Source organism: Drosophila ananassae, chromosome 3L (assembly GCF_017639315.1).
Source record: "Drosophila ananassae strain 14024-0371.13 chromosome 3L, ASM1763931v2, whole genome shotgun sequence".
Classification (NCBI taxonomy): Eukaryota; Metazoa; Arthropoda; class Insecta; order Diptera; family Drosophilidae; genus Drosophila; species Drosophila ananassae.
The window spans coordinates 23,720,393-23,732,921 of record NC_057929.1 but is presented as its reverse complement, the minus strand read 5'-3'; the positions used below and the strand labels follow the sequence as shown (position 1 = coordinate 23,732,921).

At 32.9% G+C, this 12,529-nt stretch overlaps 1 protein-coding gene across 2 annotated transcripts in view; it reads right to left on the bottom strand.

The window, feature by feature from the left end:
* Positions 1-223: 223 nt before the first annotated feature.
* LOC26513851 (coiled-coil domain-containing protein 40) overlaps positions 224-12,529 on the bottom strand; it is a 196,951-nt gene continuing 184,645 nt past the window's right edge. The window contains exon 6 of one of the 2 annotated variants that reach the window (XM_044715377.1): positions 224-1,144. In XM_044715377.1, coding sequence (XP_044571312.1) covers positions 341-1,144 — 804 coding nt within the window. In that variant the 3' untranslated portion in view covers positions 224-340. The remainder of the gene's footprint in view (positions 1,145-12,529) is intronic. The other variant, XM_014904710.3, reaches the window with a different exon arrangement.

Below are 12,529 nucleotides of genomic sequence, written 5' to 3'. Positions count from 1 at the left end.
CTTTGCCTAAACGGGCTTGGAGAAATAAATAAATTTGATATAAAACGGTGCAAACGGCCCCAAACGGTCCCAACGCAAGGCTATTCGTTTCTAACACTAATGCATTGGTATCATATCAATGTATTTTGTGCCGACCACTGATCTAAATATATTAAATATAAAATCTTTGCTTAGCGTATCAATTTCGATAATAGGAAATAAATTAAATAAAAGCCGACTTTCGTTTAATTATTCTTGCAGTTTTTATTGCACTATCAAATATAACTGTTTTTCTGCACTCATATAAAACACCAAATTTTTTTTGAATTTAATAACTAATATGTACTTTAACAGGTAAATATTATTCTTTAAGTACATGAACAACTTTCATAAAAAAAGATTTTTTATCTGGATAGTCTATAATAAGAGTTTGAACTATCTCTTTAAGCACAACATTGAGTTCATTTTGCTTTTGCAACAGTTGTTGAACGGTCATATCAGCACGGGCCATTTTCTGTTGGGACTTGACAAGATTAAGTTTTCGATATATTTTGGCTCTTGTTTGTTTTCTTATAATTTGTTCTAAGTTTGCATGTTTTGCTAAAAGACCTTCATCTATTCTATCCCGAATATTAGAATCATCTTTAAGAATATCATTGAGATCAGATTGAATTCTTCTTAACATATAAATCATGCGCTCAATTTTATTAATATCCTCTGTTAAACGTTTTTCGGACAAAAATGCTATTTCATTTCGAATTATTTTTGCTCTATTATGAACTTCATCCAATCTGACTTGTATTTGAGAAACATTTTTTAATTTTTTTATTTTGGTCTTTACATGTTCTTTTACTGATGCATTAATAAATATTTGTTCGCGATGCATTACGCAATGTTCTAAATCATGAACAAGCTTTTCCTGCGCTTTCTTCAGTTGACTATATCTAATGTTCATTCGATGTATTTCACTTTTCATTAGCCCCATTTCCCCATTTAAAGATCGTTCCGACTTTGTCCATTGGATTGTTTCCTCAAGTAGCTTATATTTAGTTTCCCACGATAAAGCTTTTCTGTGATTTTCAATAACCAAATCTTTGTGTAGCTCAATTTCATGTTGTATTTCTGTAATGCCTCCTTCTAGCTTAAGAATTCCAAATTCAGTGTCCTGAAAAAAGGGTCAATTTAATTATTTTTATTTTTTAGTTCATAATAAATTATGATTTATATATGTAATAAAATTATTTTTTATTTATAAAACAGAAATGTAAAACAATATATGAAATACGCAGAATTATAATAGTACACTATACATATAACAAAATATAACATAACATATTTATGTCGGGTTAAGCAGCCGCCGGAAAGAAGTTTGGCCGGCAATAATTTATTGAGTTCGTGACGTCACTTTCTTTTATACTTATGTTCGCGTCGCACGCACCGTGCATTCGATCGGCCACCTGCATCTGCCGTCATGCACTAGCGTTTGTCTCGCTCTCTCCCGGGCTCTCTCGATCGCTCCGCAGCATCAAGCGTTGAGCCGCGCTCCCGCGTTTGTATTCTAATTTGGTCTTCACCCCCTCGCAGTCACATCTACATATACATACATATATCATTTGTATAAACCCAAAACATTTTAAATAAATTGTATTAATATCTCTAAATTGAACTGTGCTTGTTTTTACTAAATCCAATATTAAGAACGTCGAATATAGCTCCCGAAAACGCTCGGTAACTGAACAACATACATATAACATAGCTTAGGAATTAAACATTTTTTGTACGCATCCGATGAATTATACACCAATCGAAAGGTATTTTTTTAATTAGATAATTTTTGTCAAAACATTTTCCAAAAGTCGTTTGGCTTGGAAGAAATTAGGGTTAAAAAAATATTGAATCACTAAATTAGGGCTGGTGGAGACGTTTTAGTCTCCAGAATATTTTTTATTTTTGTATTCGTAATCTCTATATACGCGATTGGTACCAAAATCGGCCCGATCCAACATTTCTGAAAATACATTTTTTTTAAAGAAAAATAAATATTTTTCAAAATTGTCTCATTTAATCTTATTTAAATTACACGTGGAGACAGCCCTTGAGATGACGCAACTTTTGATATATCGCTTATATCTGGAAAAATTCGTTAACTCAAGATATAGTCCAGATATATATAAGATATATATAGATATATATATATATAACTCAAGATATATTTATATATATAACTCAAGATATATATAAGTGCAGCTACCAATTTTGTGCAGCCACCTGTGAAGCTTGGTGTTACGTACACATACATATGTACATATATAATACTAGCAGTACCCTGCCACGTTTCGCTGTGGCATATTGTTGTTGCACGCATAAAAAATAAGTCAAACAAAAAAGAATAATTTTCAAATTAATTAAATTCTGTAATACTTGTGGGTATACAATATTCTTTGTTTCTCCTCCTTAATCATTCATTATTATTTCTGTATTTTAGTACATAGGTTGCTCTTCACTTAAGCACCTTGTGATACACGACATTTTTTGTTTTATTATCAGGCGCAAAAACAAACAACGCAGATGGTCTTCCGACCCGTGAACATGCCACGTATAATTGACCATGGGAAAAACATGAATGTTCTAGATTTAAACCACAAACTTTAAAGGATTGGCCTTGTGATTTGTTGATTGTCATGGCAAATGCAAGACGTATCGGAAATTGAAGTCTTTTAAATTCAAACGGCATATCGGTTGGGATCATCGGGATCCTCGGAATGAGAACTTCCTCACCTTTGAATTTTCCTATCATTATCGTAGCGTAAATTACATTGTTCATCAATTTACTAACCACCAAACGCGTACCGTTGCACAGTTTTGGTTGGTTTATGTTTCGAAGCATGATTACTACGGAGCCAACCTTTAGGCGTAAATTGTGCGGTGGTAAGCCAGGCACGTCCAAAGAGTTTAAAAATTCAATTGGATAGTTGGTGGCTTCATCTTCATTTGTGACGCAGTCAATAGATTTGAATGAATGCATTGTTCCAATGATCTTATTTTGAATTATGTAGTTCAGGTCATCTACATCTTTATTCTTAGCCGCTAAAATTGCTCGCTCACTCAACCATTCATTATTTTTGTAGTTAGAAATAATATTTGGAAATACATTGTTGATAAGTTCGTCTTTTGATGAGACAAAATTACAGAAATTATTTGGAAATGATATTAAACCGCTCGATTCTATCTACAAAATAAAAACCAGATTCTTTAACTACATTCTATGTAAGTACAAAAATAAATACCTTAAATGTCGGATTAAAACCTCCTTCTTCGATAATGTCTGCCCCAAATGACGTCATTTGGAAACAACTATTGTATTTTCGAGTATTTGCAAGAAAGTGGCGTGATTCTTGTGTTTCGCCGCAAAGCAATGAATACAATGGCTCTTGTGGCGGAGTCAACACTGGCAATTTCACTTTACCATTAACGCAGCATAATCCAGGCGTTTCTCCGGAAAACTTTAATGCACCACAATACTCGCAAACAACGTCCATTTGCCCAATGCAAACGCTAGGATGCAAGCTGTAATCATTGCTGCAATCGTATCGAAACGCAGCTCGATTCAAATCAGCTAAATATCTGCGTCGCAAATTGAAATCTATTTGAGAAGCACGAAGTCGAGCCATACTATTGCGGCGCTGTTCACGTGCAATTTCTCGTTCTTCTTCAGTCCTTTCATATGCAATATTTTGTATTCTTCTTGCATTACGGCTTTGTCGGGAAAGATTCGACCGTCTTGGTCGCGGCATTATTAATTAAACTTCACTTCACTTCAATCCACTTGTTAATTATTTATTTAATAGAAATAGTTTTAATATTGATTTCAGCGCAACACAATCTTTTTGGTTCGTTGTTAAATTTGAGAGCCTGACTATGAATTTGACTTCGTTTGTAACTGACATTTTGACATTTGACATTTTCTTCTTAGCTGTCTGCCTAAATAAAAAAGTATGGGCCAGGGAGGAAAGGGAGGAACGCTGTCGAACGGGACAAAAAGTATCCTATGTCCTTCTCCTGGCTCTAAGCTACCTCCCTACCAATTTTCACTCAAATCTGTTCTTCCGTTCTTGATTTATAAGTTGTGTAACATAAAACACGATGTTCTTTTATATATATAGATGTACATGGATGTGTATATATGATGGTAAATATTTTTTTCGAGCTTGTGCATGTATGTAAATAACCTTGAAATCTATTGGTCGACTATATCCTATAGATGCCATATAACTGATTGATCGAAAATGCCATAATTTGGTGTTTTTAAGTTAGAGGGTTGGGACTTTCCACACATGGTATAATTGGCCAAAATATCTTATGTGCAAAATTTCATAAGGATCGGCCGACTATATCCTATATCTGTCATAGAAAAATCGAAATTGGCATAACTTTGGTATTTTTTAAGTTAAAAAGATAACACTTAGTACTTAGGACTTTCTACGGACTCCGTTTTGGACAATCTTATCCGATCTTTCATAAGGATCGGCCGACTATATCCTATACCTGCCATATAACTGAACGATCGGAAATGGCAGAACCTTGCTATTTTTAAATATTCTTGGGGCTGTTTCCAATATTTTTAATAAAAAATTTATTTGATGGTGAAATTCTCATAAGGGTCGGACAACTATATACGATCCGATATATAAAATAATAATATAAGCTGCTGCTTAACAGCAAGGGTATATCAACTTCGGCTCCGCTCGAAGTTAGTTTTCCTTTCTTGTTTTATTTTTTGATAATTTATTATATAGTGGAACTCTCATAAGGATAGGCCTCTCATCTGTTAATTTGTTAAAACAATTTGGTTTCCCACAACTACGAAACAATTTTGGATTTTAAATACATTCTTGAACAAATTTTTAATTAAAATTTTTAAACTAACCAAATTCCAAAACCTTTGTAAATTAAAAATATGTAGAACTTCAGAACCACTGAAGCTATCGAAATATTCTTTACATCTTTGGAAAGGTTTTTAATTATTCCACTTTCCTTAATGTTAAAATCTATGGAGTAAATAAAAAGAGTTTTGGTGTTTATACTTACATTTAAGGTATTGCTAACTGTGTGAATCGCCTGTCGAAAAGTTACTTTAATATTCTATATATTATTTGTTCTGTTTTAAATCAGTATATTTTGTTATTGAATGTTATTTATAAAATTTTTAAAATTAATTATAATTAAGAGTAATTAATTGTTCTAATAGAAAAACAATCAATTTATATTTTATTACATCTAGGAAATAAATGTGACAATAGGTTATAATTTTTACAGATTACACGAAAAGGATAATGATCCGCAAAATTAGATCTGCAAATTGACCTGGTTGACCTGTTTGGAACAGAAAAAGTATCTATTCCATTAAAAGTTTCGAGTCAACTTGACCGAGAATGATTTTATGAAGGAGCACGACCCCAGCACAAGTATGACGTATCTGCAACGGTGGTAGGTCTTATAACTTTAGCCGACAACGATATGGCGGAAGGCGACCATCTGAGTCCTAGTTTAAATATTTTAAAGCAAATAAAAGAAACTGCTTTTGCACTGATTCAATACTTCTTTGATGAACCATATACTGCGGACTCCAAACGCATGAACAGTATTCTAGGATCGGTCGAACCAAAGAGACATACAACATTTTAGTGGTGAATGGATCATCAAACTCTTTTGACCAGCGCTTGATAAACGCAAGTACTCCTCTGGCTTTATTAAGGGTTACATAAATATGTTCATTAAACGACAGCTTATGGTTAAAAAGAAATCCAATGAATAATCCATTAAGGAAACACGATCTAAAAAGTAATTCCCAAGTGAGTACGAGATGACATGTGGAATGCTACGATTAAACCTCATAACCTTACATTTTAAGCAGTTTAGTGAGAGGAGATTATTAGAGCATCACGAGAAGACTTTATGAAGGTCAAATTGCAAATGTCTATGGAGGAAGTGGTCAGAGAAAGAAAAACAGAGTTTGACATCATCAGCATACATAAGTGTAGTAGCATAGCTTACGACACTAGGTATGTTAAGTCGTTAACAAAGAGGATAAACAGAAGAGGTCCTAAGTAACTGCCTTGCGGAACACCAGATGTAACTTTTATAACATGAGATATGATGTTCTTAAACAAAACCCGCTGCGTACGATTCGATAGATATGAACTCATCCACTGTATGATATTAGGAGGAAAACCCATAAGATAAAGTTTCCGTAGAAGGAGACGATGATTAACAGAATCGAAAGCTTTGCTAAAATCGTTGTAAACTACATCGGTATGCATTTGTTTTAGATAACCTTTGTGGACGATCAAAGTGAATTGTAGCAGATTGGTTGTTGTAGAACGATGCTTGACAAAACCATGCTGGGTGGAGGAAATTATGCTTTTGCAATGATGTTGCAGTTGCGATGTAACCAATTTCTCGAGCAGCTTGGGAATAGCAGAAAGTTTAGCAATACCGCGGTAGCTATCTATAAGTATTTTAGAACCTTTCTTATGAAGTGGAATGGCATGAAAGGTCCAGAGATATATTGAATAGGATGGTAAGAGGGTAGCATAGGATATCGGAGCAGTGCCTGAAAATGCAGCTCGGGACATTATCAGGACCAGCAGAAAATGAGATATACAAGGTTGAAAGAGCATTAGAAACATCAAGATGATTAAATTTAGACATACATTTATATACGGAATTTTATAAGGATATGTAGAATTTAAATCATATGAATCGGACAAATAGAGTGATTGAAAAAATGAAGCAAAGAGATTAGCAATACCTTGTTCTGAAGAATCGGAAATGTTTTTATAAGTTAGGGAAGGAGGAAAAAAACTGGATTTACGTTTCATATTGACAAACGAATAGAAGGAGCTCGGCTCATTTCAGAAGTTTGCCTTACAATTCGCGATGTAACGCTTATAAAGTTGATTATTAAGAAAAATAAACTGGTTGCGAATGTAAAAAAAGTTTGTCTGATGAAACGAAGATCCAGACTTAAGAAACATTTTGTTAAACCAAGGCGGTTGTGGATTAGATCATAAAAAGAATCAATGGCAGCATCAATAGAGTTAAAAGATGAAAGATATTGCGAAGAGCAATGTAATCCGTTTTTCGGAAACATTTAGTACGATTCTGAGCCTTATAGTTAGCATGAATATTAGGGACATCAATTAACACATAAACCAATAGTGTAGGATGGTGTAAGTCCTCAGGAAGCGTTAGTGGTGAAGACCAATTTACAGTCACAGAGAATATCACATTAGAGAAAATAAGGTCTAGAGAACTGCTAAGTGTGTTAAGGATGGGGTTATAAACTATGATTTTACGAAGCAAGCGAAAAAATGTACGGCAAAAAATACGAGAATGAAGATTCACATTATTTTTTACACGGAGTCAGATGATTAATTTTAATAAAAGCCAATAAAAAATGTTACAACAATAATTTAACAATTAACAATTATTTATAAAAAGATTTTATATAACAATTATCACACTCGTATATACAGGCTGGCTTATGACCTGCTAAAATATATTTTATGACGCTTTTTCTTATTAGTTCATAAGGGCATAGCAAGGAAAATCTGGGACATATCCTCATCTGCGACATCTTGATTGGTTACATCTTTGGGTTTTGAGCCGTTTCCAGTTAGGAAAACCCAAAAAAAATTGCGGTAATATGCATTTCCCAAACCGATCCCTTTTTTCCAAACCGCATAATTATGCAATTGAAACTTTATGGTGTACTGGTTCAATGTACCATAGGTATTACATACATATGTACATAAGTATTTTGCATGATTTTTAACTTTTTTTGTTTTAAGTGTTTTCCCAAACTACTGTAACTGTTTCTTTTATGACCTGTGTTTGTACATTTTCTGGATTTCCCCATGACAGGTATATGTTGAAAATTTTCCAAGAAAGACGTGTTAGACTTTTTAAGCAATACTAATTAGATGATGTATTTTTCTTAACATAAACCTTCTTAATATTATACTTTCAATGTTCAAATTGCAAGAACCTACAAATTATTTAAGTTTTTAAGTTTTAAGCGATATACATTGATTTATTTGTACAATTTTTAAGTTTAAAGCTGTTGCCCATTCTGAGCAAAGATTTTTTTGTAAAATTTTTAGGTTTTAAGATGTGGGCCATGCTGAGCATAGATTTTTTTTGTAAAATTTTCAAGTTCTAAGAGATGGGCAATGGTGGGCATGATTTTTTTTGTAAAATTTTCAAGTTCTAAGAGATGGGCAATGGTGGGCATGATTTTTTTTGTAAAATTTTTAAGTTTCAAGGGATGGGCAATGATGGTCATGATTTTTTTTGTAAAATTTTTAAGTTTCAAGGGATGGGCAGTGATGGGCATAGTTTTTTTTGCCAAATTTGTAAGTTTTTAGATGTGGGCCACGATGGGCATAGATTTTTTTGTAAAATTTTTAAGTTTTAAGGGATGGGCAATGAAGGGCATCGTTTTTTTTGTAAAATTTGTAAGTTTTAAGATGTGGGCCATGATGGGCATATAGTTTTTTGCTAATTTTTTAAGTTTTAAGGGATGGGCAATGATGGAAATCAATTTTTTTTTTTTTTTAATTTATATGTTTTAGGCTATGGGCCATGATGGTCATCTTTTGGATTTTTAATTTCTTTATTTTAAAGACTATGAGAGTCAAGTATCTCAAAAAGTAAATGTTATTTTAAAATTTTAAAAGATGGTCATTGTTTATCACACTAATGGAAAACGAATTCAGTAGTTTTTTTTTGAAATTTTTTTTTTACATTGCCAAAAAACGACCAAAACTAAAAACTTAAATATTTTAAAAACTAAAAGTTTTTTCAAAATTCTAAAAGATGACCATTTGTGGTCAATTGCGTTTATTTCGATATTGAAAAAAAAAATTCAAAAAGTCGATTTTGAAATTTTTGAAAAATTTTTAACTATGTTCAATTTTAAATAATTTCAAAAGGGTAGGTAGGTCAGTTGAAAATATTGATGGTCATTGCTTATCACACTATTGACAAACGATTTCAGTAGTTTTTTTGAAATTTTGTTTTACCTGTGAAAAAAATGAGCTAAACTGAACACTTAAGTATTTCAATAACTAAAAGTTTTTTCAAAATTCTAAAAGATGACCATTGGTGGTCATTTTGGTTTATTTCGATTTAAAAAAAAAAAATTCAAAAAGTCAAATGTTAAAATTTTCGAAAATTTTTCGAAAATTTTCATTTTTGAATATTTTGCAAACGGGAGGTGGTCATTTCAAAATATTGATGGTCATTTGTGGTCATTTGATGGGCAATCGATTGCACCCTTTTTTTCCAAAAAATATCATTTTACCCGACCCAACTTCTCGTAGCTGCCTAGGAGACGGTACTTCAGGAACCTGGTGGACAATAGGTGGACCAATTTGGGGAACGGATCCCTTCCACAGGAACAACATTAGGCGATGATGTATTAGGCGTTAAAAATGTATCCAAATGAATCGCATGAGAAGCAGGAGTACCCAATAAATTGACCGCCATCGAGTTGTTGTTCGGAATTTTTCTCCTTGGAGATTCACTTATTCGCTTATTTAAGGATCTACTTTTTTATCTTTCAACTCAAAACATAATGCTGACCTTTTTTATTCCGGGTAATCATAGTGTTTTAGGGTTTTGTAGTGTAGAAAATGTAAAACAGGGAGAATGAATCATCCTTGACCCCATAAAGTATATTTCGGGTCAAGCAGCAGCTATGGCATAGATTAGAACACTAAAATTTAATATGTAAAGTTTGTATTATCTTTATTAATCTTAACGCTATTGTTGGTCGCAAGCCAACTCTTCTCGGCCGCTCGGCTTCAACAGGGTTTATCTTTAGCATTTAGCTAGCCAGCTTTCGCTCAGCTTATGTTCTAAGGAGGGCTCACTCTTGCCCTTTATATCAGTGCACACGCATCATAAATTGTAGCTTTTGTCACACTCCATTCCATATACCCCATAAATAAACAATATTATAACGTTCTAAAAATAATAAATTTCGTGTTATACCGGGTGTTATACCAAATAAATCGTCATTAAAAAATCTCAATGACCAAACAGGATACATATATATTATATATCAGAATCAAAAGTCGAATCGATATAGCCATGTTTTTCTAAGGCATGGCGAAACAATTAATTTCATATTATATGCGTATGGCTGATCTGATATTTTTGTAGGTGATTAAGGAAGGGTTCCCTCATTTTGGACCAAAAAATCTATTTTTTTTTTTTCAAAAAATAAAAGCAACATATGTGTGTAAATGGATTTTTCGATCCGATATTTTTCGAATGGCAACGGCTTGAAGACATCTATCTCACACAGTGCATGCTTTTTTGTACGCCCTTTAGAAACATCATGTATACAAATTATTTATTAATATTTTTTTAACGTTGTTAAAACGGAAAAAAATAAGCAAAATTTGAACTTTTAGTTCCAACGTTCATTATTCAATGAATTTTACATGAATTTTGCTACGAGTCATAGAAAATATCATTATATTAATGGGAAAACAACGATTTTTGATTTCAGTCCACTACAAGAAGCGGCAGAATTTTAGTTAGAACACCATGTTGAAGACACCATGTTGAAGAACACCATGAGTTGAAGAAGATAAAAACGACCAGTTTTTACTATTAGACAATGTTAATTACAGATACCAAGAGTCACAAGTAGGTCACTATCGATCATAAAATTAAAAACGGACTGAAGAGCAGACAAGTGATGCCTGTATGTACACTGTTTGCAAAACAGTGGAATATAAGAACAACAATTGAGCAGACAAAATGATTTTAACGCATAGAAATTCATCATTTCAGACCGATCAACAAATCATTTAACTCTTGCAACTTCATCTAAAGTAAAATTAACAGAGATTAAGACTCATCTTTCTCTTCGCCGAGGTCAGTCGCATTTAAAAAGTTTTGCACCTACTGGACAAACTTCGTAGCTAAAAATAAGGTTTCAGTAGAGACGATGTAACGAACTATTTTTGTTGATCTATGCTCGCAACAATAGCTCACATCTCCCCTGGTAATGGAATTACTCTTCGGTACGTTGCCCCTTTCAAATCCTGAGGATTTATTTTATTCCACTCTTAGGATTCTTAGAATTCTTTAATTGATTTTAAATCTCCACTTAAATCTCATAAAATTCGTATTTTCCGAAATGCTGATTTTATGAATTTGATTGGTGCGATATACTGGCACGTGAAGATGTCAACTAGACTTCTGCATGAATGCATCCAAAACGACAAATGAATCACTTATTTTAAAAGTGGGCAATACTATTTTTTGTGCACAGTATATTTGGGTGTGAGTGAATAGGGTAGTATTGTCTGTTTTGATTGACAGTAGTCTCACTCATTCCATAGTTGTACCACTGTTAATGAGGACAAAAAAATTGGTGTACAGTAGTCAACGCACTGTACAAAGTTTTGGTGTGCAGTTGACTTACTGTACAGTGCATTATGGGAAATTTGGCCGATTTCATGGTATTTAGTCATTTTATCAAAGTTTAAATATTTGGCTTTCAAAGTTTAAATATTTGGCTTTTTTTTATGTAAACATATTAAAAACATATGGCTCCATATGACTCCATATCAAAAATGTTAATTAACAGTGCACTGTTAAGGCTATTCACTGTTAAAGTCAGCTATTTCAGCCAAAAAGCACGTGATTGCAAATTCGCATTATTTGTTGGTAACTTTGAAAGTGTGAAACTCGAAAGTGTAACAAGTTATTAATTAAATTTTTAATGGACACCAATCGCACTGGTCTCAAAGGTAATTCTTTTGCAAAAACATTTAACTTTACTTAGGTTTACAAAAAATATATGTCTGTGTATTGGTGTGCGTCCAAGTGCAAGTTGTAGAGCTATTAATTCTGAATAAGGCGCAATTTGTCTTAATGTGCTCAAATCCGCACAATCTGCGTACTTTCGTTTTTTGGCAGGTAACTTCGAGTTTTTGAACGCACTTCTATGAAGTATGGCGCACGGAGACGGACGATTCCAGACAAAAAGAATTAGTTCTTGACTTTTTGTCGAGAAAATTAAATGAAAATTAAATTTTTTCAGATAGCAATAATCTTTTTAATTGTATTTGTTTCAATAATTTTTCCTCACCTTTTCAACTTTTGTATATGAATTAAACTTTTTTTTCTCGGAAAGGGAGGGCGGAACCACGCCCATTTTTTCAAAAACTATTTCTAATGTATTCCATAACAATAATAAAAAAAACCGTTTAAAAATGTCTTACTTAGTTAAAAAGTTATTAATTAATATTTTGTCAGGGAAGGGGCGGAGCCACGCCCATTTTTCTAAAAACATTCCTATCGGTGTCTATAATAAAAAACCGTTTCGAAAAATCTTACTTAGTTTAAAAGTTATTTATTAATACCATGAAATCGGCCAAATTCCCCATAGTGCAGTGAGTGAAACTTCATGACTGGTATATACACACATATATGTATAGTTCCCATGTGTATGTATGTCCGATTA